General features: G+C 43.9%; 1 protein-coding gene across 17 annotated transcripts in view; it reads right to left on the bottom strand.

Moving 5' to 3' along the window:
* The window catches only part of UNC80 (unc-80 subunit of NALCN channel complex), a 137,564-nt gene that overhangs the window by 14,170 nt on the left and 96,646 nt on the right, over positions 1-26,748 (bottom strand). For 16 of the 17 annotated variants that reach the window (XR_014853326.1, XM_085065681.1, XM_085065674.1 and 13 more), the window contains 17 exons: positions 26,172-26,440; positions 23,449-23,583; positions 22,658-22,796; positions 20,868-20,964; positions 19,986-20,156; positions 19,685-19,777; positions 17,558-17,593; positions 17,024-17,242; positions 14,136-14,336; positions 11,707-11,830; positions 9,232-9,357; positions 7,259-7,382; positions 6,328-6,534; positions 4,604-4,788; positions 3,597-3,762; positions 2,250-2,429; positions 179-317 (listed from right to left, as the gene is read on the bottom strand). Coding sequence is in view for 16 of the 17 variants with exons in the window: in XM_085065681.1 (XP_084921807.1) it covers positions 179-317; positions 2,250-2,429; positions 3,597-3,762; positions 4,604-4,788; positions 6,328-6,534; positions 7,259-7,382; positions 9,232-9,357; positions 11,707-11,830; positions 14,136-14,336; positions 17,024-17,242; positions 17,558-17,593; positions 19,685-19,777; positions 19,986-20,156; positions 20,868-20,964; positions 22,658-22,796; positions 23,449-23,583; positions 26,172-26,440 (2,611 nt within the window). In the remaining variant the exon portion in view is untranslated. The remainder of the gene's footprint in view (positions 1-178; positions 318-2,249; positions 2,430-3,596; positions 3,763-4,603; positions 4,789-6,327; positions 6,535-7,258; positions 7,383-9,231; positions 9,358-11,706; positions 11,831-14,135; positions 14,337-17,023; positions 17,243-17,557; positions 17,594-19,684; positions 19,778-19,985; positions 20,157-20,867; positions 20,965-22,657; positions 22,797-23,448; positions 23,584-26,171; positions 26,441-26,748) is intronic. The other variant, XM_085065678.1, reaches the window with a different exon arrangement.

The following is a 26,748-nucleotide window of genomic DNA, read 5'->3' as shown; positions in this document are numbered from 1 at the left end:
GATCATCCTGTACAATAATTATTTCCAGCCCTGCACCCTCAGTCCAACACTATTCCAGGGTGAATAAATTGAGCATCACTGTGCTGGCACCAATTCCACTATCCTACATCTCTGATGTACCTGTGCCATTTCTGCTCTTGTGAATAGAATGGGAAAGGTGAAAAGCCCATGTTGTTACCTTTGGCTGGGTAACATGCCCACCTCAGCCTGAGGTGTGGACATGCTGGAGAGATGGCTGGAGAACCGCCTCCTCCCAATGGCACCCATAAGGCATGCTTCTTGTTCACTTACCACACTGGGCATGCTCAGGGAGTCATCTGGAAAGAGAGAAAAACAGGAAAGGAGACGAAACAACCACCCAAACCCCACCTGCATCTCATCTCCACAGTTCTCAAGAGATAACAGGATACCAAAGGTGTACCCAGCATTCACTTACCAAGAGCCCAAGACTGCAAACTGGAATATTCCATTAGATTTTGCAGCCATAGTGCAGAAAGACATACACATAAACCCCTGCAGGATGAGGAGCCTGACAAACATGGGGCAGGAATTTCTTCAGTTTAAATGGCTCTCAAGAAAATATATTTGAGGAATTCAGCTTCTTCTGGAGCTTAATTCCTGTGATTAATAAATTGTTTGTCCATATACAGTGTTTCCAGCACAAAAGTTGTAACTGGACCTTTTTCTGGTGTGAAATAAACTGTTGCTATGATCTAGCAAAGTACTGTTACAAAAAAGCCAAAATACATGACAAAAAAATGCAGAACTGACACCATCCAACACCCTTCAGGACATGCATTTTAAAATGTCACCAAAAATTGGATAAATTTACTCAAATACATCATACAGCAACTGAACTATGCAGAAAGCTGGATTGCAATCAGGACCACTTGAAATTTTCAGTGCTGTTTCAAATTACATCAAGTACCTGGAAAGAAATTACTCTATTGTAGTTTTTGCCACAACTTTTAACTACAAATAAATGAAACAAAGGAGTGGGTTTGCATAATTTTCTCTCCTCTTTTTGACCTTTTCCAATTCTGATGTACTGAAATATTTTATGGCAGCATTTTCCCAAGGCAGGGCTGAGGCAATAATGCTACAGTTCAGATAGGAAGATTGTACAGTCCACCCAGAGCTGTATTGCTTATATATTGTTCAGATATTTACTCCCTGTGGCAAATTCTGTTTTCAGCCTCAGATTAATTCTGAGCCATTGTGTGGGATGGTAAGTACTAAGTTTAGTGCTGAACCCAGCTAAAATAAGGTTGGGCTGAGCCTGGAAATTTTCAGGCTAACTGTTCTTTCCCAAAAGGCAATTCTACTGTAACTGTGTGAGCCTTTCTTTTGAGCGCCCCCCCATTTTCACTCCTTCTGTTTGATGCTTTTGGGGAACAGTCAGCAGTCCTCAAATACATCAGTGAAGCACCTGAGTTTCAGGCATTGAACCAACCAGCCAGAAGCTAGGAGGAAGCCCAAGCCTGGTGATGTATGAGCAGAGTTTTCTACCCTGGCTTTCAATGAAGGACAACTCAGAAGCAGAGAGAAGGCAAAATTCCAAGAATAACATGAAACTCAGCTGAAACGACAAACCAACATTCATATCATTGCAAGTAAGTCCCAAAAAATTCACTATCCCATTTCTTCTAACCTAGCAATAGAAAGCCTGGCAATCTCAGAACCTGCCAGCCGCCCAAAAGGGAGATCAAGCTTCTGTTGTCAGCAGGTATAAGGCTTAATTTCCTCTTTGTTTATCAAGGGACACAAGCACAGACACATTCCACCCTACAGAGAGCCACATCTGGATCCTCTGCAGCACAAGGACAACATATTCTACGTCAGAGCATCTGGACAGAAGCAATGAGCAGGAAGTACTAACATCCTGCAGGAACGGGATCCTAACTACCAGAGTCACGGCCCCTGCCCACTGTCATGAGACAAAGAGACACCTGGCTGCCAAACGCCTTGTCAGTACTGTGATGATTGCACATCAGCCCAGGTCTCAGGCACTAAAAACCTCCATGTGCTCTTCCCTTTGCCCCACCACAGCTCAGGAGCCAGTGAGGAGGTGTGTTACAACCCAAACTTTAACATCATGTACCAGCCACACCAGCTGCTCAGCCTCATGGTCCTGTGGGCCTTTATTCACACTGGGATGGGGGCAACTGTGTTCCCCTCCGAGCCAGACCCTTGGCATCAAGAAAACATCTTCAGTGTTTGGGGCTTAGTTTGAATCAGTGGCCACGTACTTTCTTCATCCTCCTCATCCGTGCGGCTCAGCGTGTCTTGTGAGGCCTGCTGAGAAGGCTCACTGTCCTGCTCCCAGACCGTGCCAGTGCCAGTGTTGGAGCGGGACATGGTAGCCAGGCTCAGGCGGTAAGCAGAGGTGGAGGTGCCCACAGTGCTGACAGATGTCTTCCCTTGGTAAGCTGCACAAGAGGGGGAAAACCAAACCCAAGTCATTGATGGCACTGGAAATTAACAGCGAGCCAAGCATTCCTGCCACATCAGGCACCCCACTCTGCCTGGACTAGTGGGCCAGGGAGACCTTCTGGCTCTCTACAACTCCTTGACAGGAGGGTGGAACCAGGTGGGGATTGGCCACCCGTGAAAGGACAAGAGGAAATAGCCTCAAGCTGCAGCTGGGGAGGCTCAGGCTGGACAGGAGGAATTTCTTCATGAAAAGTGTTGCTACGCATTGAAATGGGCTGCCCAGGGAGGTGGTGGAGCCACCACCTTGAAAGTGTTCAAGAAGTGACTGCATGTAGGACTTGGTGCCATAGTCTAGTTGACAAGGTGGTGATCAGTCAAAGTTTGGACTTGATGATCTCAGAAGTCTTTTCCAAACTTAATGATTCTGTGACAGGGGTAACAGAGGTGATAAAACACTGCTGCTTTGCTTACCTCACCTTTTCAAAATCTGTTTTACTTATACATTCTGATTTTCACAACCTGTACCTTCTAGATCTGCTTCAATATTTAGAAACAAGGCCAATTATTGCCAAGGGAAAATGACTGAAGCATTTCCTTTTGAATTTGTTTTCCTAAGAACAAAGCACATAAACTGCTTGCCATGTATGACCAGCAGCTGTCATCTTGTGGCAACAGGAGTGGCCGTCACTGGAGAGAAGTCTCCCCTTGCGCAGGAGAGAATTCGGCACCCCATCAGCTCTGGGATACTGAACTGGACATTATAGTAGAGAAAAATCAAAGAGACCAGGAGAAAGGAGGAGGAAGATCTGCTGCTGCTGAATGGCCAGACCTTTCTGCACAAGGAGCTTTGGCTTTAGAAAGGCATGGAGGAGCTCAGTACACTGGGGTTGGGGCTGCACAAGCAAGCTGAGATAATGAGAGCTTCTGGGGAATAGGGCTCAGACTTAATGGAAAAATAAGTTGCATTTCACAACTCACCTGGACTTCTGTTGGCTGTTCACTGGCAAGGCCGAGCATAAGCTTCAGGGGCAAGCTGTCAGGGTGCGTGTGGATTGCCCCATTCCCCTCTTAGGCAGAGGCCAGGTCTGCCTCACAAATTACTGTAGGGGCAAGCAACTGTCCAGCCTGGGTTGATGGCCCTGAACTCTCCCTACCCTCCTTACCAGACCCACTGTGCACGGCCTCCTTCAGGATCTTCAGCTCGTTGTTGAACTCAGCGATGAGGGAGCTCTTGCAGAGTGGACGTGGGATAAACCTTCTCTCCAGCTGGTCAGAGATGTGCTGTCGGGCAGTCAGCTCTTCATGGTTCTCAGCTGGCTGGGCCAGCAGCTGCAAAATTGGGATGCATTAGCATTGCAGGGAGATGGTGCCCAGGGAACTGGGATCGTCTCCATACTAGCATGAGCCTGCAGCCAGCAGGCTTTGTAGGCAAGAGGTTTTGACTCCATCTATGGGGTTGCCACCTCTCTTTCAGGGAAAACTTTATATCTGACAGATCAGATATCAAAACCTCAGTGGTACAAGGGTACATGGGGATTAGGGCTTCCTCATGCTAAGATCTATCCTTGGACATGAAACAGCGCCTTCCTCCATGATGATTTAGTCTGTCCAAGAGACGAGGTAGGCTAAGTAAGGTGGAGTACCATGTGCTAGTCTGCCTGGTAACCAGCAAAGAGCTGTGATTAACTTAAGCCCCAGCTTCCTTAGCCTGGCAGCTGTCTGTCCATCCACTAAAGTCCTCTGAGAACCTTCATCCAAGAGATGAAAAGGGGAGTGGTCCTTCCTGGCTGTATTGCCCAGCTCTCTGCAGAATAGATTACTAGAAGATTTCTGCCAACATCCTAGGTTCAGCACATCCACACTCCTTCCAAGTGCTTTGAATGCCTTCATTGCAGAATTACATCCACAAACCCTTTTCCATCCAGAGGAACTAAGGCTAGCTGTACTCCATGGATCAGAACTCCTGGATGACTGGCATACTCTTTAGTTTTGGCTAGGAAAAAGCCCTGTGATTTCATTTCAAAGGGTCCTTAGGCCTCCTAACTTCTGAAAGGTCACTCCCTACATATAGTTCTTCCAGAAGTGCTGTTCCTCTATTCTCAGCTGGGGAATAAGGGCTATCGTGCAGTCAGGGAGTGAGTGATACATCAGGAGCCAAAGCAACTGTTACCTTGCACTGGATGAAAGGCCGAAGCAGCACGAAGATAGGGATCCGTGTTCGTACGATAAAGTCGAGGAAATCCCACAGGGCCAGCCCTCCCACTTTCCGCAGGGCCATCTCTTTGACTTGCAGGCTCAGCCAGTACCACTGGCTGTCCAGTTGGCGTTCAAAGCAAACAAGGATCACTTTCAGGGCTACAGGGGAACACACCAGCAAAGGGCAGTCAGAGATGTTACCAGTGTCCCTCACAAGCTCTGGGGGAGGAATTGGGGGGCCACAGTGAGCACAAACCTACGCAGGCATGCTTTGCATGTATGTGCACATGCACACCCACACACCTCAGAGTCACAGCTGTTTTCTATCAGTCTCCAAACATGGCAGGGAAGGAGCAACCAACCTTTCCGTAATAAAGGCCTCAGGATCTGGACTGCCAGTCCCATTTCCAGAGAAATTTTTCTACTTCATACCTAAGTTCCTCTGTATTTTCTTGCTCTGGCTTTCCCTGTCCCTTCCTGCAGAGTTCTTTTGTCTTCCCCGAATCAGATATTTTAAAAGCAGCTCAGAATGGGAATACAGCCCTGGATGATCAGACAACCTCAAAAATCTTGACCAAGCATATCCATACAAAGACTCACATTGTATGCACAATAACCTGCAGATGATTTATAGGGTGATGAAAAAACTTTCTAGCAGTGCAGCTGCATGAGTCATGGCCACACTGCAATTTAAATACAAATATGGTCCAGTAAGCTGAGGGCAGTAATTCACAAGAGCAAGAGCATGGCATTACAAATGGGGATGAACACCAATGAACTTCAAAACAATGCTCTGCAATAAAGTGGGCAGAAATTACCACTTGGCTCACAGGAGAGACAAGGAATCATCCCCTTTCCATGGTCCCCTGGTCTGGAAAAATGAGGAAGCCTGGGGATTTTTGGGGGAAAGTTGACTACTCCATCTTTCTTAATTGGATGCCCAAGACTTCTCACCCATTACACATCTGTATCCCAGTTTGTTGGGGTGGGGGGCTAAATCAGTGGTGAATTGCCATGTTTTTATCAGTTTTACCCCATTCCTCAGATACAGGTTAACAAAGACCCAAATACAAATCTTCAGATAAATGTCCTCACAAAATCAGAAACAGAGAAGCTGTTTTTGAAGGGGTGCTTTGAGAGGAAACTCCCTGTACAGGCCTGACAGCCTGCAGTGCTGCTGCATCTCCTATTTACTTATTTTTTCCTTCCTTTCTTCTGTGGGTCAGATGGGAGATAATACAGTACTATTTTGCACCACACTACAGCAAGCAGAGGGCATAGCAGTCAGTAAGGACCACGTTTGTGGGACCAGCAGCCAGACAGACCACACCACTTCTCACCCTAGATAGCTGAGGGCCAGTGAGGCTGTGATGTTAGGGGTTGATGGGCAGTCTGACTCGCCTTTGTGGCTTCACTGCTGTAGTCTGGCAGTATGAAAACTGAGTGACTTCTACATATGCTGCTCTTCCTCCAGCTGCAGTGCAGACACAACTCATGTTGTGATAGATTCCAGAGGTACTCCTGACTTCACACTCTGGCCTGGCCCCCCGTTCAGGACAAAGCCTAAAGCAGCTCTAAAGAGGTCAGCTCTCTAAACCAGCTCCTGCCTGAGATGGTTTTCTTTGGTGCTCTCTACAGTCTTGAGCACTCCACCTTAACTCTGTGTCCTCTCAGTGGCCAGCAGAAGCCATCACTCACCCAGGTAGGCAGCCTGGCTGGTGGACTCTGCAAGGCCTTCCCGCCGCAGGTCCTTCCCTGCATCCCCTGGGGTGGAGCAGTGGGCGGGGGAGCTTTCCAGCATAAAATTCTTGCTGCGGGAAGTGCTGATTATGCGAGGTGGCAGGAGGATATTGATAACAGTCTGGAGCAGCAGCAGGACCTCAGGCTGCTCCAACCAGGGGCTGTCTGAGATGCATTGGGAGGGGAAAGAGAGAGAAAGATCAGACTACATCCTATTGTAGGCACCCAAAAGATCCAGACCCTGTACAGTTCCAAGATGGGGTGCATCTCAAATGTCCCCTAAGCCAAAACTCCGTCCCCCACACCTTGTTATGCTGCTTCTCCTCCTGCAAGTAAAGGCAAAGTTTATTTTAGCACCAACACAAAGGCACACAAACACAGAGCTACACAGCACAAAGAAATGTCCCATTCAGTGGTCTCATTTCCTCTTGGCATCCCCCTCTCTCTTTACTCTTTGCTTTCATTTAGGGATTTACCAGTGAAGACCCTGTATCACAGAAAGCAAGGAGCAGGACTTGTGCCAGACAAGTGGCATGGATTGGGCAGACTGTGATCCACATGGACACACAATTTCTGTGACCTCTGCTCCCCTCTGTGATTCCTGCTACAATAGATTTTTCTTGCCCTGCACTCCAGTTTCAAAAGCAGGAGCACATCTGTATAAGACCTGACTTGAGAACCAAGGTACAGCTGAAATAAAGAGAAGAAATAACAACTTTTCCCAATGGGGCTCTTTTCAGTCTTACACCCAAAGGGCACTTAGCTGACATACTGCCAGTGACAGAAAACCGAATTTAAAAATAGAAATAAAATACAGAGAGCAGGGAAAGTGCAAACATCAGTTGTCAGAAAAGGGGGACAGAAATTCTTTTTGTTAAATTAGTCAGACCTTTGCTTCCAGATCCTACTGTGAGCACAAATGGAATCAGTAGGTTTAAAAGCATTCCTTCCCTTCTTTCCTGATTGGTGAATGGGGAGACGACATGGCTTAGGGGGAAATCTTCTTTCAAAGCCTGTGCAGTAATAATAAGAAAGGATTAAATGATTTCATCAGCAGATCACGCACACAAGTCACTGTGGGGAATGACGATACCCCAGGCACCCTTTTCACACAGTATAACACCAGCATTGATGACCTGATTGAATGAGATGCCCTCAGACCACTTAGTCAGGAGTAAAATGAATTCACAGAATAACACAGGGATCACCTGCTCTTGTCGTAGCCAAATGTAAGAAGCCCCAACTCCTAATTCCTAGATATCATTAACAAAATCAGGTGTATCCCACAGGAGTCAGCTGAGTGTTAGTCCTAAACTCTGCACTGCTGTGAATGGCATCAGGATCCAACCCAGATTATAGAGAATAAAAAAAGGAACAGAGGAAACTGCACAAATGACATAATCTAAATATCCTCCTGTCCGAACATGCAGGCTATTCTCAAACACCTTTTTGTTCTGCCTCACTTCGTGCTGCCCTGTCATCTTCCCTAACACAAAGAATTAACTGAAAAATAAACAAAATGCATGTTTACTTCTTGACACACAGTCAAGCCTAAATTGAATGGTCTTTCACCTTTTAGAGGGGGTAATTCAGATGGCTGTCACTAGAACCTCTGCTCATTTACATCCCAGTTTCTACAGACTTAGCTGTGAAATGCAACTGAACCTTGCAACTCCTCAAGCTTGCAGACCTGGACTGAGAAATTCTATGTTTTCTGATGGGGTGTGAAGTACTTTTGTATTATATCCTGCTGGAAGTATTGGGAATTATGACTCGTGTTTTTCCTGACATGTTTGGTTTTCATTACATTTAAAGCCCACAAAAGAATGAACAGGGAGAAGAGGATAGTAAAAATCCCCAATACTTAAAAAAAATTATTAATTTGGTATCTGTTTTTTTTAAAAAGCAGAAAATATGTCACAGCAGGTGAAAGTGGCCTTTGTTTGTTTGTTTGATTTTGATTAAGAAACCATTACCTCAGAGCTGGAAGAAATCTGTTCTCTTTCTATGTCAGTTTGTACCAAAAAGCCTTTTTGTGCCTCATGCTCTGAGGGACAGCTCTCTGTGTTCATCCCTATAAGCCTTCCTTCCCAAGCCACCCTGCTGGCTCAGAAATACCTGACTAAATATTCAACTGGATGTGCCAATGCATATTTAAAAATGCAAGTTTGAGCTAGATTAGGAAATTTGTTCCTTCTTTGTCACCATTCAGACTAATTTCATGCCAGTGAAGAAGGAAAGGGTTACAGAGGCAGAAAGACTCTGAAAATAGTTATAGTACTGCTGTGAGAAAGGAATAGTGGTGAAATTCTCCAAAAAGTTTGGAACTTTTTTTCTGTTCTGGCAACAAGGATGCCATTGCGTCAGCAGCTGAAAAGCCAAGTTGCCCTGCTTTTTGTGCTGGCACACTGTGTGACCAGCTTAGGTAAGAGCAGAAGAGTACAAATTCTACTCCCAGTTACACACGTGGTCCCACAGGAAGACAGGAAGGGTTGCATGTATGTGACCCAAGCCAGGGCCCATCTCCCTGTGGCAGGAGTCTAACGCTAACTCCTTAGATCCTGCAGAAAATCCTAAACCTGCTAGTCAGATAGTATAAACAGCATCCATCAGCCAAACTCCCTGGACTTCAATGGCAGTGTTAAGCTGATGGATGCTTGCTGTGGACTTGCCCCCAACAGATGAATTCTCTCAGTTCAAGCCTTCAGAAATGAGGGAGAATATACATATTGCTTCTCTTTAATTTTTGGTGTATGTTCCACAGTTTTTGCCCAGCTTTTGCAGAAAGAAAACAGAGCACCGATGAGTAGGTGTCTCAACCAGAAGCTCTAAAGGCCTGACCATGGGCCAGGGCAGACACACCTGTATCTGCAATGCTACAAGCCGGACAACAGCTGTGCTGAAGGGCAGAGGTGGCGAGAGATAAGGGCTGAGATGAAGAAGGGGTAATCCGTCAGCCACACTGGAGGGTCCTACCACTCCCATCACCTGCAATACAAACAGAGCACATCACCACAACTGGCTACTTACAGTTTCATCCATGCCATATCCTCCAACGTCAGTGAAATGGAGGTGCCTTTCACTGAGCACTGAGTTGGGGGTGGATCTAGGAGAACCAGCCCCCCTCAGTGGTCCTTGCAGGAGCTAGGGCCAGTGAGGAGAAGGAGCTCTAGCAGGGAAAGGGAGGGGAAAAGGGGGAACCAGCAAGGATGGGAGGAGTGCACAGGTAATCTGGTACATTTATAAATGTACCCAGTACCAGCCCTGAATGACCAGCACTGGACTGGTGGAACAGCTAGAGTTGGAGGATATGTCATTTGACAACTGTAACAAATAAAAATCTGTCATCAAAGCAAAAAGTCTGCATTGAAACTGGACATCTTTTCCCTTCCCTTGCTTGAAAAATAATGTCCTAAGTCTGACCCAAGCCGGGTTTTGCACAATGTTCAGATTCCTCTCAAACAGTCTGTTTTGTGGAACTCTAAACATGATTCATCTCAGCTGACTGACCCCAGATGTCTGAAGCAGAGTCACCTGCATATGACCTGGTTGTCTGGAACTCCTTGAATAATCACCACAGGAAAACAGCACTTCTAGGGCAGAGTTATTTGTTCTGTTTGGGATGTGTCCCTCAGGAGGAATTAAATCACAGGCCTGCATTTGCCTGTTTCTTGCCATCACCAGACACATCTAGATAATGGGAACAGGGAGAACAGGGAGAACAGGGAGAACAGGGAGAACAGGGAGAAGAGGGAGAGGCTACCTGGCTGACAGGTGTCTGACAGACACCTAAGCTTATGGGAGATGAATGCATGCTTCTTTTCCAAATTCAGCCTGGGGAAGAAGGTAGTAACCATTTTTTTTCCAGAAAACCAAAGAACAATTTAGAAGGGAAAGAATCAGAGCCCCTCCTTTACATCACTATGGATTATTATTGAGATATTTCCCCACCTTCCTGGCTGATCAAATTTTGGGCTTTATGGTATACACATGATACACCATGCAGTCAGTACTCCCACAGCTAATAGTGCACACAGTTCTGACAGCTAAAGGTAAAATACTTGTAGCACTAAGAGTACATGCTCCTGGTAGCTCTCCCTGGTGTTCCCAGGCAGAGGAATGTAAGCATGATGACTGCACTTCAGCATTGCAGAGCTTTCTGCTGTATTTAGAGCACTGGCTAATTCTTATTGTGGGTCCCTTGTAGAGCTTGCTGGGGTGATTCATTCTGCCGTGCCTGTTTGCCAAACTGCAAGTCCATTTCAAACTCCTATTTGAGCTAACTGTGCAGCAACCTCCCCACGTAACAACTCTAAGTAGTCTAAGGCCCCAGATTTGTATTAGCGCCAAGTAGCTGCTACCTCTGCTTGGATGAGGAAGACATCTTATGGACTCTGACAGGTTGGAGCTTCCCTGCCCTTTGAGCAATGAGTGCTGAATGCACTTGAAGGACAGGAACCTGGCAAAACCTGATATTGCATTTTAGCTAATGATTATTGTTTTTAAAGCCCCTCAGAGCACTGGTGAACCCTGAAATGTTTTTCATAGCTGCTAGATAAGGTTACAACATTTATTCTCTAATGAGAAAATATTATAAAACCCAATAACAAAAAAAATGGGTGCAACCTTTCCCCCTTCATTTATATTTTTTCCACATGGAATGAAAGCATGCATGTTTGCCCAAATGGCTGGAGCGACACTGATGTCAAAGTGGAGGAAGCTGCAGAAACACCATGGCCTATCACTGAATGACCAGGCAGACTCTGTCCATATCGCGTGTCTGTTGTAACACACTTAGGAGCATAAACTTTACTAAGAGAGGGATCTGAACATTGTACAGTGCAAACCTGTACTAGATCAAGCCAGGGACATTACAAACAGTGGAGTCAATTCACCTTGTAAACCCTTCTAAATATCCAGCACCCAGTGGCCTCTGACAGAGCCATCAGGGCCCTTACCCACTGGGGATGGTAGGTATCCCCAGTGCCACCCTCTCCCCATTTCTACCAGGTGTGTGCAGTCTCCACCACCCCACTCTCCAACTTGCAGCCCTCAGCTCTCAGCTCAGTCTGGCAAAGGTGGATCTTCAAAGTGGTGCGTGGGAAGTAATGGAAAATAAATCGCTTGACCGCTCCTATTGGTCACTGTATCTCCCCATGCACCACTTCAAAAATGAACCTTCCTATCTCTAATGTCACTTGCAAAGTCCCCTTGCAAGGGGTAAAGGGGACAGGTAAAATGACAGGAATGGGAATAAACTGTCATCTTCAGTCCAGAGAAGCCAACAGCAGGGGAAGGTTTAGCAAAGGTTCACGGGGTTGCCGCTCAGCTACTCACCAGATTGACACAGACATTGATCAGAGACCTAAGGTGAGGCAGGAAGGATATGATAGGCTGCCTCTGAAGTGTCAAACAAACCCCTTCAATCAAACTGCTGGCAGGCTCCCACTCAACCTGGCGCCTGCAATACAACAGTAGGTGCCGTTAGCCGCAGGCTCCTGCCCCCCACCAGATGCCCAAACATGGCGACCAACACACAGTGATGCCCACAGAGGAGACGTGTCAGACAGCAATGACGTCCAGGCGGAGCACAGAGTGCGCGACAGAGAGAAGGCTTTACCCACGCCGTTCAGGAAGGCACAGAGCACACCAGGCATTTGAGAGACAAGAAACACAGCAGAGGGGACTGTGCTAGTCACACAAACCCCTCACAGCAGTAGTGATGGAGGAGTTGCATTTCACTCCCTGATGCTTCCCTCCAACAGAGGAGGAATGAATGAAAAGGAGCCCACACAGTTGTCTCAGGTGTGCCAATGTGGGGAAAGGTCTGCTGTGCCAGGCTCCCAACCAAGACTATGCCCTCCATCTCATGTGGTTTGTGGATGTTCCCACTGACATGAACAAACCCTATCAGCCCAAGTGCCCTCTGTGAACTCCTCTGCAGTTTGGCTGCTCTGCCAGCACCACTCCCAGACTCAGCTGTAAACTGGCCCAGCTGTACAATCTTCATCCCCTTCACCTTGTACAGGAGGGATGATTCACTCCCTATCAGCACCAAAGTCCTTCATTCCAGGATCCTTTCTTCCCTGACACTTTGCTTTTCTCAACAAAACATCATTTATGGCTTGTGCCAGATGCTGAAAGGATTGCCCTTCCTAATCATAAGCAGACACAACATAGGTAACATCAAAGTGGTTCACACCCTTCATCTCAGGGTCTGACTCTTTGCAGTCATTGTAGTTCACAAGCCAACATCAGACTGTGCACCTACTGGGACAGAAAGACAAGGCTGGCATAGCTTGTTAGCTCAAGCCTTAAACAATATCCCAGTCAAGCTCCTCAGGTGACTTCTCAGAGCCACAGGGGGAATCAGGCGTTGACTGTGCAAGTTCTTCTGCAGACCAACATACATTTCGCCTTCGAGCATCCACCGTAATTAAATCTCCACAGTAGTGGTTTGTTCTTGTACTTGTTGTTACACATCCACTGATTCCATCAGACACTGGGTTTGGAGTGGAATCCCCACAGGAGGCAGTGTATAAGATTCTGATTGTGACTGCCCCTAAGGGATGGCTCCTGGGGTCTGGCACCCAGACCCATCCCTAAGAGACTGCTTGGCTCATTGATGCTTAAATGTAGTCGCTGCATTTGGTCCAGTGGCTTTGCTGTCCCTTTGTGGACAAAAGAGTAATTTAAGTCAAGCATAGGTACAGGCATAGAGAGAGATTATTAAAGGAATTTCAATTTATGGATGTCCATTCAGCTTACATAAGGAAGAAAGATCTTCAGGAACAGAAACCTCTGCCTTTGAGGCAGTAGAGAATATGAGCGGGGAAAAAAAGAATTAATGAGAAGCAGGCAAGACATGGCAAAGAATCACCAACATTCTGCCTCTGAATTCCCTACAAGAGTGGAGTTTCTTGAAGCAGGTTAGCCAAAGGAAAGTGATGGATAGTGATGCCAGAAAAAAGAGATCACCTCCCTATTATTTGGTCCATCTTTGATTCCTACTGGGATATAATTCTGATGTTCTCTAACATGTTTTGGCTTCTCAGCTGAGACTGACAATGAAGTGACTCATTCAAGCAGTTGAAGACGTATGCCCATGAGGGTGACCAAGACCAATGACTCTTTTTACTCAAATCACTGGAAAATTCACAGGTCTGAGAGATTTTATACCACCCATACCCAGGCATTTGTACCACTGCCTCCAAGGCAGGAATACCCCATAGTCAATATTTGTTGAAATTGCCAAAGCTTGTACGTGTATGTAATGCCACTGTGTGATACATCAGGCTTCCACTAGGTATGGATCTGAAACAGTTGATGCAGTTCTGTGCCTTTTACTAGGGAGCACTCAGAATCTACTGCATAGCTCCAGACTATTTTTGTCTTTACAGAGACTGTGACAGTATGACCATGCTAGAAATACTCTTACTACAGTTTAATTTTCCATTAAAAAACTCACAGCTAAAGTTAATTAGGAGGGCATTGAGATGGAAAAAATCTGAAGACTTATTTTGGGGAAAGAAAAGTGAAACTTCTGGAAGTTTGCTCTGTAGTTCTTAATAACTGTGCTGCTACCAGAAGACACAACAAAAACATTAACATAAACACATGCTTACAGAGATAAAAACACCTGTAGTTTTCTGGCATGTTGTAAAGGCTCACTGCAACATGACAGCTTGAGGTAGATAACATACCCACACTTCAAGGCTTGCAACATCAGAAATGGACCCCAGAGGGTTTCCAGAGTACCTGCTCACCTCAGAGTTGGCATCTTGTGAATTTTATTGAACATACGATCCAATCTCTTTAAGATGAGGATCAGGGCAGGTCTCACCGCCTCAGCTGTCCAGTCAGTGATGGGCAGCATCTCCATGATGTAGCGCCGGAGCCCTCGGCTCTCCATTGTCTGCGTGTCGTAAGGAGCCAGTTTCAGCAGGGAATGTGCGATTTCTGCCAATCTGAAAACACAGGTCATTAAGAGAAAAATAAATACAACTTGCATTTCTCCACACATGCCAATGAACTAGCATATAAATATTCAGGAGCCTAGTAAAAAAAAAAAGATGCAAAAGTCAAATGTGCTACTATTTAAACTCTTAGATCTGATACCACAGATATGGTCTGCTAAGACTCTTTTTCTGGAATCACTGTTTATATTTAAGAACATGTGAATGGTCTAAATATTACTTTTACATTGATGTTAAATGCACCAGGGGAACATCAGGAATCACAGATTTGTGTAGCTAAAACCAAAGAACCTGAGCTGGCAGTTAGACCACAACATTGCAAATGCCTGTGAAACACAGACCTGACATCACCTCTTTGTCAATTAGTAAGTGTTCTGGTTTGGTTCGGGGCTTATTTTTCAGTGTTACCACTTTAGGAAGTCTCACTGTGCAATTTCAGGTGTTACATTTTAAAAAAAATGTGTCCATAGGTTTACACAACATGTCCTTTGTAGGATTGCTCCCTGCAGTTTTGGTTTGTCTCTCCCAACACCGCTACAGATTGTGCTACTGTTGCTTTTTCTAAGCCTCCTAGATGGTCTTGCCAGTGGCATTTTTTGTATTGACTGTGAAACATCATGGCAGCATTTAACTTGAATTTGCAGTTTGACAAAAATCTACTTAAATACTTGTAAAAGACCAGAAATAAAGCTACATCTACTAATAAAAGGGGTAGAAACCTGTGTATTCTGTGAAACATCAATGGACTTTGTATTGGATGATTACAATACAATCCTATCCATATTGTGGGGGCTTTTTCTGAAATGCATTCAACTAATGGAACATATTTCTATTCTCTTTATAATCTGCCTAGTAATATCAAGGGCAACAAATTCCTCAGATTAACCAAAAGGGGTGTAAAATTGGGTTTTTATCCAGTATTTTTATTATTCCTTTTTTTAAAATTACTTTGTCTTACTATGGAGTAGGTCTGTTTTCTTAAGTACTGTGACATTTAAATTATCATATAACTAAGCTTCTTGCTGGCAATACAATACCAGTTGCATGCAATGGTATATGAAAACTTCCTTATGCATTAAGAAGTGTGAGATACAATTCATCTAACTGGAAACATCAATCTCAATTAATCTTCTAGCTCATTCCTAGCAGAAATAAGCAACCTGGGAAATTCTTACCTTCCTGAAATACTGGGATAAACAGTTGTGTCGCTGTTGAGCAGCTAGCAGAGTAATGAAAGCACCAGTTCTCAGTGGCAAGAAGGAATGACCTTTATTGTTTTGATTTCATCACATATATAGAGTTCTCAAAAGTCACCTAGATTGGTCAGTCAGAAGCCTTCTCCCAGGCCTGATTGGCCAGGCCTGCACTGTCCAAGTTCTGGGACACTGTTCCAACAACATCTAAACTTTATCTTTATTTATAAAACACAAGAAAATTTCTCATGGGGAAAAACCTGTGCTAGCCACACAGTTGGATGTGCATCTTTTTTTTCTTGGGTGCAAAAATATCTTTATGGCTATTGCAGACTAAGCATTTGACTTTTAAATGACTAAAACTTGGTGAGATGAATACTGTCTGAAGTGACTAGCATATTATCTTGTTTACTGAAGCCTCTGAAATGGCACCTGTCAACCACCCAGGACCATGACTGTCAAATCACATTCTGATAAACCTGCTCTCTATGTAGAACTGAGTTTTTCCTGCAGTGGTTAAATCCTGTCAGTCATGTCACTTACGAATTTATGTAAGGCTTGAGATATGTTTCCTTTTCTTTAGAGATAACTACAGTTAAGCATTTCAGGTCACAACCCTGACAAAGCAGCTATTGCTACTACTTTCCAGGAGACTTAAGAGAATCAGAGCACAACTCATTATCTGCTGTATATCAATGTTAGTTTTACTGCTGCAACCTCTGACCATGAGAGACGTTCTCTCTTGAAGAATGCAGTATTTGCCATCTGCTAGTGTAAATGAAAAACTGACGAAACAATCAGGTCTATTCCCTCTTGTCCCAGTTGTTACTTCTCAGTAGCAACGTACACGATTTTGTGTTTACCATGAACAGCAAACTCAGAGCATCAGATCCAAAGTGCTTAGGATGCCCTACTCCTAACTTCTTCTAGGTCAGCACCATGTGAACCCATCTGCAGTGAGCATCCAACCCATGAGCTGGACTCAGTGCAGCACTTTGAGAAAAGACTTGTGCACCTGCTGCATCACATGCTGAGGCACTGGTCCTGTAAATGCCTTCTGCCCCATCCTCCCCTGGATTTCAGGCAGTTAGAAAGCAGTTCTTCTGTCTTTCTTCCTTGTGAACTGCTGGCTGCAATGCACAGTGCCACTGGAGATGATAAAGGTTGTATTCAGCCAGGTAGGCAGCTTCCCCACCCCTCACCCTGCAGAGACAGACTTATCTGCTCCGCCCCTTGCTGCCACTTATTTTGATATACCAGATGGAGCTATTTCAGATGGGGGTCTGAATGGGACTGGAAGAAAGCTTATGAAGCCTTCCTTATACACAAGCAACATCAGTACAATCTAAGGAACACCCATTTTGTATTTTCAGACAAAAACATGCAACTACACTGCCAAAAAATGATTGCATCTGCTATTATGAAAATGAAAGAGAAAGGAATCCCCTGGAAGTGGAAAGTAAAATCAGAATGCATGTGGAATACCTCATGTGGGACTTCACATCCAGCAGCTCCAGAGAAGTCACTCGGGGCTCACCAGCCAGATTCTGCAAAATCTTCAGCCTTGGACCACAGTGCTTGTAAAACTCTGTGCAGATATTCAGCAATGATTCCCGTGGTCTCCTGAACTCCTCTCTGGCAATTCGTTCATCCAGCTCCTCTCGGGGAAGACCCTGGCCCTCCTCCAATAAGTGAAGGTTCTCCCTGGAGGATACAAAGTGAGACACAGTAGGAAGTGTTATATGCAGTGGATCATCAGGGATAGATTATAACCACCCCTTCATCTTGATTTTGCAACAGATGCTTTCCTCTGCAATTGAAAGAAAGGTAGTTGCATCAGCAATTAAGAAACGAAAAAAGGGAAATTATAAGCTGCAAAGTCTTGCTAAAAATATAATATTTTCTATGTGAACTATCCTTTGCCACCCTCCCCTGAAAAAAAGGCTGTCTGTCACAGCAACAGTGTGTGGGAATGGTTTATCACACATCAGGGGAGACTGGGAAAAAGTTTCACTGTACCTGATAAAGTGGAGTTTGGCTCCCTGTTCTGGGTACCTGGGAAAACAGAAACAGTGATGTTGTAAACAGCAACTTAGTAGTGCCTAAACTTGCCTTTCTAAAAGAAAGTGACAGTGTTCTAGCCCCTTGGTTTACTCACCATGGGCAGGATGGTATCTTGTGCCACTGGAACATAGTTACTGGCCACAATGAATAGCCTTTACCTCCCAACTTCCATCAAAAAACATATTCCTAGAGTTATTGACCTTGTTATGAAAGGAAAAATTCAGGCTTAAAAACTATTCAAATGATTTCTTTGAAGTAATTTCTCTTATTGATTTTCATGCCACTGCTCAATCTATTTCATGAAGCCAGAGCTCACCAAGTGGAAAGAATACCTCAGTGTGGGGTTTGTTTGGTTTTTTTAATTGTCATTTTCTCTTGTGGCTTCTTGTTGAGAAAGCATTAATACACCCTGTACCACCTGGCTGACATATCCAAGGCTGGAACAGTAATCATTCTAACATCATGAGACTCTTGCTGTTGCTAGCAGATGTCTGTTGCAATGATAACACAACAGAAGATAGAGGTGTAGGAAACCTGGAGCAATGTAAAAATATTTTGGATCAAAGACTGAATGTTTGGTAATTAGAGAAATCTGGAAATGTAAATCAAGATGTCTGAGTCACACTGCATTGGTTACCTCACATAGTCTGTCAGCAGATACATATTAACTGCTCTCCAAAATCAGCAGATAGATAATAAAGCACTACTTTCCATTACATCTTATTTTCCTTAGACTGAGCAATCTTGTAATGGAAGTAAATGGCATATGTCCACTTCAGACTTGAGCATGGTTTATCTGCTGGTTTATCATGTCTGGAATTTATCTGCTTCTCAGACAATGGGCTGGAAGGCAAAGCTGTGTTTCATCCATGACTGAATAGGTTTTAAAGAATAACAGACTGATTTGAGGAGATATCAACCAAGATGTGTACACTACACATTTATAAAATGACATAATAGTCCTTTGATGATCCATGCAGAGAGTGATTTCTAGCTCCCTTGAATTAAAAAAAAAAAAAAAAGAAAAAAAAAGAAAAAAAAAAGACAGGTAATAGCTTGGAAAAGTCTGGAAAAACAGCTACCCCAGCTTTTGCTAGGGTGGAATTCCCTTTCCAGGTCAGCACAAACAAACATTCAAATTTTTAGCACACTAAAAATTCGACACATAGTCTAGCCAGGAGAAGGCAGGGCTGCCGACTGCAAAGAAAAAACCGTCACAGTCCCAAATGCTTGTGGGTGGATTTTGTAACAAGATTTCTTAAGCACTTGTTCTATGACCAAGTAAATTCTCAGTGGCCTTGTCTAATTTGCAGCAGCCTAATTGGAATGGCTACTATAGACAAGGAGCAGAATTGCAGTCCATTGGTGCCATGTCCTTCCTTGTTTCCTTCTTCTGTGTGAAAGTTCTTTTGTGTTTTGCTTTGTTGGGTTTGGGGGTTTTTCAAGAAGGACAAAAATACTTCCCGTCATTCTTCCATTTCTCTCAAACTGTCAGTTACCCCTCCTCTTCTATCTGTAACTGCAAAAAACCCCCAGACCAATGTGGAGGTAAAGATCATAGAAAGAGACCATAAGGAATGCACAAGAAAATGGGAAAGGGAGCAGAAGAAAGCTAGAGGAGACACCAGTCTCTGCAAGCCTCATCTGACAGGCAGTTTCTGTTTGTACTGCTCTTCAGCCCCTTAGAACAAGGCCAGAAGGATCTGACTCTTCTGCTGTCCAAGCATGCTCTGCTCACAGGTCACTTTGACAGTAGGCTCAGCAGGAAGCAAAGCAGTGAGTGAGCTTCAGTGATATCCTTCCAGAGGGGAAAGAGGGGAATAAGTAATTTATGATGCATGTTCTCCATTTTGATATCCTGGTCTTCTATAATTGCATTGTTTTAAACTAGAAATTCTAGTCTTGGTTATTTTGGTTACCATCAGAAATGCAGTCCTGGGGAATGTGCTCTTTTTATGTAACTGTTTTCTCCCACAGCCCCTAGAGCACTCCCTGCTGTCTGAGGCCAAGCACTCTGAGCAATGTTACCTTACTGGAAAAAAAAAGGTGTTCTGAAAAATGAGAAAGAAAGAAAAGCCTTACCTGGTGTTCACACCTGCTGACATGGTGTGGTTTGCTGTTGTGGTCCCTTTATGGCCTTGGTCACATCGACTCATCTGTGGGGCTGTCATAGGCCTGCCGAAGAGAAAGTGAACAGCACACACATTAAATCTAAGCCAGCACACAGAAATTCTGTTTGTGATCTGAAATCTGGCACTGATTTTACCAAGTCTAAAACTCAACCATAACTCAAGCTAAGCTGCATGTTGTGGCCTCCTGTGCATTCCCTCTCCCTGCACAGACAACTGAACACAGGCTCAGCCCCTTGGCCCATGTGTGTTACCTGGTGAGAACTTCTACACTGTACAAGAGGGCCTGCAAAGAGGTGGCAAGGGCACCCATAGAAGCAATCTCCTCACGAGCTGCTGTCCCAGTCTCCACTTGAGAGGTTTGCTGCTTCAGTTTTTGCAAGTAACAGGGAACCAGTGCTTCCAAGACCATCAGCATCTGGAGGCTGGAAAAATAACAATACTTAGTCTGTTTTACTTTGTCATTCCTGGACTCACATTAGGTAGAGGCTTAGGTTTCTATCTGAAGACCCTGGATCTGTCACTAGGCTTGTGTTTTCATTGCTTTTCACTAGAAGTCTTGAGCCAAAGAAACAATTGGATTAGGAACTTCAGGAGGAAACTAGATGGCACATGAAATAATAATAGTAATAATAATAATAATAATAATAATAATAATCCCTGAACTTTCAGGTATCTTCCAAATATGTCATCCATTTGCTAACCAGCATTTTCCCTTCCAAAGATACTTCTCTGATTATCTCTTGCAAATTAACCTTTGTACTTAAATAAGTTTATCTCCCCTCCCTCTGTATCTTCCCATTCTCTCTAGTGGCCTATGTCTCCCCCTTCAGTTCCCTCTCTATTGCTTCTTTGATGAGAGAAACCAGCAGGCCATGGTGTGATCCCCACTCAGAAACAGCTTATACATTGCTATTCTGGCTGCCATCCTGCTTAGTGTTGCACCAGCAGCTGGCAGGATTTGGAGCTGGTGCCCTGGGAAGGGGTAACAGGCAGAGGCTTGGCCTCAGAGAAGCCCCGTTCTTGGAATGCATTTCTACATCCTCTGCCTCCATTTGCCAACCTTGCTTTCACATACCATAGGCAGCTTTTATATCTTTTCTGAGTATGCACAAACCAAGACAACAGATTATCACCTTCTGAATGACTCGGGAGCATAAGCCACCACTGTCACACACAGCTTGATGGCTTCACTGATGGAAAAGTTCAAGTCTTCATTCCCATAGCAGAAGTCTGAGGAAATAAAGCAATATGAGAAGACTATCACACAATCATACTGAATATGAAAGGAGCTGGCACACTTCTTCCTTTTCCTCCTCTCCTACTGTTTCCTTTTCATGTTAACAATGCCCAGTAGGCTCTTGGACATATAAAAATCTGTCTCTATGAAAGAAACATATGCTGCACTCCTACTGGAATCCTACTGCCCAAGAACTCAGTAGGTGAAACAGATCTCAGCAGGTCACTCACTGTTGAGCAAAAGACCTACAGAGTTCCATTTCAAACATCACTCATCGAAAGCTGTCTTAAGAACATCCATGACAAGGAAACATGTCAAATTAATGTTAATTTTTATGCTCCCTTTGCTTTTTCTTAGATGTTCCAACCACACAAAATACAATGCTGATTTATCACTGATGGCAGAAGACAGTTCTACTTCTCAAAAATCAAGCCCCTTCTATACTCATAGCCATATGTGTGCCAGCACAAAAGTGAGTCTGTTTTGCTAGCGATTTCAGAAAAAGGTTTCAAAAGTATTTAAGTCACATACTACAAATATCACTTTGAGGATAATCAGCTCCAGGCACCAAGAAACTGAAAAGAATAATATTTGTAATAGAATAATAGTTTTAATAGAACTGTAGTCCTGTTTTCAGAAGTTCCTTTGGTATGCAGGAGCCCAAGTCAAAGTTAAGGTGCTAGAACTTGTAAATCACTTTGAACAACAGAACTTGGAAGTCACATGTTTTAGATAATTCTGATCTTCATATGGAAGATACCAGATACACAACATACGCATCTACAGTTTCATCATCAACACATACTTGAGAATTTTCAGAGATGTCTTTAATAGCCCTGCACAGGAACCCCAAAGATTTTATATAAATGTTTGCTACAATCCATAAAGAGAAAGAAATATCTTCTGTTTCTGTACTATTTTATATAATTGAGCAGCATCATAAAATCCCACTATATTACAAAGCTTTACCTTTAAGGCCAGACAGGCTTCACAGTGCATCAAGATAACAAGTATTTAAGAGAAGTGCAAATTTGGAAAACAAGTTGAAGATCCTTATAAAAATCAATAAAAATTACTTCCCTGCAATTCACAAAGCAGCCAAATAAAAATTACTTCCCTGCAATTCACAAAGCAGCCAAATTCTTAAATGCTGCACTGCATGGATAACTATTAAGAGACACAGTGTCCTGGATACACCATACACCCATATATATTCTGCTTTATGATAAATCAACACCCCTGCAGGAGCTCAGCACTGCAAATGTCTGAATTGTATCCATCATCTTCTACAAGTCAGTCTGCCCATGGGAGAGGATGCTTTTGTTTCCTGCTCACATGGAGCAGAGCAGAGGATCACACTGATCTTGTCAGCATGATACAGTTTATTAGGCATCTTTATTCTTCACCCACACATGATAAAATTCAAAATGCCAGGGGCCAGACTCAGACTAGAAGGCTTAAAGCAGAAAAGGTAGCTTTGGAATAAAATTAATAATTCCCCTTCTGCAGGAAATATCAAAAGGATGACAGTGATAAAGCAATCATAAAAGCCTCATGAGGCATAAGAAACAGATAGGACATTCTGGAAGAAGAGAAGGGCTCTGAAGAAATCCTGCTGCATCAAATGTGTGTTGAATCAATAAACAATAAACCAGAATTACTGAATAAAAGGTGCTTTGCTATTACCTAATGACTTGAGAGGCTTTTCTGTTTTCACCAGTTCTAAGATGTCCAAAATATCTGGAGTATCTCCCTCCAAAGACTGCAGCAGGTCAAACAGGCACTGAGCTGACACTCCTTTGCTGGTTCCGTTGTTTGTAGCATCCTGTTCCAACAAGAGACATTCATATAATCCCAGGAATCTTTATCTGGAGCTGTGGTCAACCTTTGTTTTCGACAAAGGGTCCACTGCTCTCCAACAGTAAGCTTTGCCTGACTCAACAGACTGATACTACAGTGGAAGCATGATCTCAAAACTGCACCCAGATCTTTGCTGCCCTGTGAAGGGTAAAGACAGGTGTGCTGACAGTGTATGTGCAGTTAGATTTGGCAGCCCCACTTCAAATTAAGATTCCATTTACTTGCCCGAACTCACTAAAATATTCAAAAGTAATTAATGAATATTTCATGACCAATCTAGTCTTAGACTTCACGTGTACTAAAATTTGGCATTAAGCTTTTAATTTGTTGCTGGATTCTAAGAATGGATTTGTATTTAAAGAGTAACAAATCATTACTGTCCTTTTATAAAATATTTATACACAGAAATCTTAAGTGAGATGACATTTACTGGCCTGGACACCAGCAGTTCACTATTTCAGCACTCTGCTTCATCAAGTGAACCACAGAAGTGTGCAGAAATAAGTCAGGACCTGGTTCTGTGCAGCACCGAGTGTTTTCTCCTTGTGATCTCTGATGGGGGGGTGGCTGCAACACACAGGCTTCCCCCCCGAGACTAGGGAATGGCTCTTACTCACAGGGAACTCCAGGAGAGGGGCCACACTGGCAAACAGCTGCAGGATAAAGGGCTTGCGGTGCAGGACGTAGAACTGGCTGCACGCGAACTCGATGGCCTGGCGCAGCTGGGGGTTGCTTTCGTAGTCGGAGTACACCTGAGCACATGGAAGAGGACATGGAGGCACTGCTCCAGTGGAAGAGCTCTTCACCTCCTGAGCCCAGGTTGAATCAACTACAGCACAGTCATTCCTGATAGGTTTGTCTAACACACTATTAAAAATGGAGACTGGACCACCCTCCCTAGCAATGCATTTCAGGGACAAAACATGCTTGGGAAAAAAGTTTGCTTTTCATGCTTGAACTTTCTTCTGAATTTTAGCCCAATATTTTCTGTCCTACATATCAGGGTGGATTCCTTCCCTCTCCTTCCTAGATGCGCTTTACATCTTAGAAGCCAGTTAGTGCATTCTTCCTGAATGTTCATGTTTTTCAGTTAATCAAATCTTCCAGTCCTGTCTCACAACGTATGTTTTCTAGATGAACGTCCCTGTTTTCCTGAAGTGTCTTGAGTTAATTGATGCTATTTTTGAGCTGGATAGAGCCAGTACTTCCAGTCAGGAGTACTACTGATGAAAGCAGAATTATTCCACATTTTTCACAAGATGCAAATCTGTATAGTCACCCCCAGAATGGCATTTGAGATATTTTTTTCTTCTGCACTTCAGCAGAAGAATTCATGTTTGGCTTCAGATATATAACAACTCCAACATTCTGTCCTGCAGAGGTGCCACAGTTACCTTCCCTCCCATGTTTCTGTGGCTGATGATTCAAGAGTAAGGTCTAACCTGATCAACATGGTGTGTTGGTTTGTTTTTTCCATTTTTTCAGACTGCATCTCTAGTTTGTCATGATAATTTGAACTCCTAGTCTGTCCTCCAGCACACTGACAGTGCTATCCACTTTGAAAGTATTTTAAGGTTTTTAGAGTGGCACTTCCTTCGGGGCTGGCTACTAAACCATGCAGACAACATATTACCAAAGATGCAGGATTTGTTTCTCAGTTATGTAAACAATATGAATTCCTAGGAACAACTTCTGTGTGTGAAACCTCTGCAGAGACCTCTCAGTGTCCTGGTAGGCTGAGGAAATTAGCACAGCACAACAACAACCCTGTAGAATGGGAATGAGGCCGGTCAATCACCAGCAATATCTCATTTACCTGAGAAAAGGGAAACTGGAAAAACTTGCAACAAAAAGATTTCTGTGGGGGTATGTGCATGTATGCATCAGGAACTGAGCTTCAGTTAGTGACTGGATCAAGACCAGAAGTGCTAAAATAATTGACCACAAATAAACCATCTGATCTTGGGTGCCTGGAACAAAGAAATGAAGGTCTGCAAAACCAAACAAGCTCAGCAACACTTGCATCTTTTTTTGGAATTGCTTTTTTACCTCCCAAGAGTGGTATTTTACTAATTCAGCAGTTGACAGTAATTGAGGGTGAGGATAGGAAAGAACTACAAACTAATTTCTCTCAATATGAAGTGAAAATGAAGGGAGAATCCTTTACAGGACAGAATGGCTACTGTTGAGGTCTTCAAAGTCTGTTACTAGGCTGTTTTATTTAAAAATGTCTTGTTTCTCATGAATAAACTCATGCACTGTTGTCCTGGATCCAATTCATACTTATCTAACCATGTAAGGCAGGACATCAGACTTTCCATTTACTACGGAGCTTGTTTAGATAGCTAAAGTCATCACTGGTACTACTTATTATGCTCTGTTAACTATGTTAAAATGAACATATATGGGGATGTTTCTTTTACAGAAATGACAGTTTTTTCTGTATTTGCAATATAATACTAAATCTCTACTTAAATACTGTCCTCAAGCCCTACAGAATTAATCTCTTCTGTCTGTAAAAGAACCATTTTTAAAAAATTTAATTTTCAGTAGCTGATTTTTTTAAGAATTAACAAGAAAAGAGGCCTAGTTGCACATCCTAAAGAGAAGAGAAACTCCATCTCTGACACTTTCAATATTTGTCGTCACTCACCAGAAAAGACAACATGCAGTTTTGCATAAACATTTTGTGTTATTTTTATACTCCAAAAGTAAATATAATTTAGTTGCAATTAGTAAGCAGTAAATCCATATATTTCAACTATCTGCCAAACTTCAGCCATCCCTGAAGAAAAAACATGGAGAGACCCCCAGCATCCAAAAATTGCTCAGAAATTTCACGTCTGTATAGAAGTACAGAGAAAGGAAAACAGACATTTATTTACTTAACACAAAGGAGAACAGAAAATCTTTTACTCAAATTTACTCAAAGAGGAAATAGAAAGCTTACTTGGGCCATCCCACTGTTGCCTTCTTGGGGCACCTAAAAGCTCTCGTAAGGACTCAGAAGATCGAAGTTTCCCCATTTAGTGTCAATTCCATCATAGAATCATAGGATGGTTTGGGCTGGAATGCACCTTAAAGCCCATCCAGTTCCAGCCCTGCCACGAGCAGGTGGCACCTTTCACTACCCCAGGTTGCTCCAAGCCCTGTCCAACCTGGCCCTGAGCGGTCACAGGGATGGGGCAGCCATAGCTGCTCTGGGCAACCTGTGCCAGGGCCTCCCCACCCTCACAGGGAAGGATTTCTTCCTGAGGTCTGACGTAGAGCTGCTCTCTGTCAGCAGGACATGGTGGTTGCTCAGCAGCGTTCCCTCAGATTGCTCCTGGGCATGGCTCACCTGCAGCATGCTGGGCAGCACCCACTGGTACCCGCTGAGGGAGAAGAGGTGGTTGAAGTGCACGGCTGTGTTGATGACTGTGGCAGCGTACTGCCTCAGCAGGGCACTGTCCTCAGGGTGCAGGATCAGTGCACCGTTGAACACGTTCAGGAACAGCATGATCTCATCCCCCCATGGGAACTCACTGGGCATGCCAAGGAACATCTCTTCCAGCAGCTTAATCCACAAGCTCTTCTGAAGAGTATCCAGACCAAAGAGCTCTTTCCCAGCTGTGGGGCAGAAGAGGCAAAAGCAATCAACTCTGTCTACCACAGCCAGCCTCACCTTACTGCAAAGAACCATCCCACAACACTGACCATTCGTCTGCCTTTTAAAAATTATTGCAGCCACCCTGTATTTCTGTCAATGCCCACAAGGCTTGAGCAAACCTTACCTTAAAGCATCAATATGATGAACGATAAATATCACACAGCTCATTAATCTGCTGGTTGGACACTCTTCTCTTAAAAAGTGAAAGATCTGAGCTTTTACACACATCATCTGCCTCACACAGTCGGAATAGCAGTGCAGATTTATG

The sequence above is a fragment of the Lichenostomus cassidix genome, chromosome 7 (genome assembly GCF_008360975.1).
Source record: "Lichenostomus cassidix isolate B80296 chromosome 7, HeHo_3.0, whole genome shotgun sequence".
Lineage (NCBI taxonomy): Eukaryota > Metazoa > Chordata > Aves > Passeriformes > Meliphagidae > Lichenostomus > Lichenostomus cassidix.
This window is presented reverse-complemented; position numbering and strand designations above follow the sequence as displayed.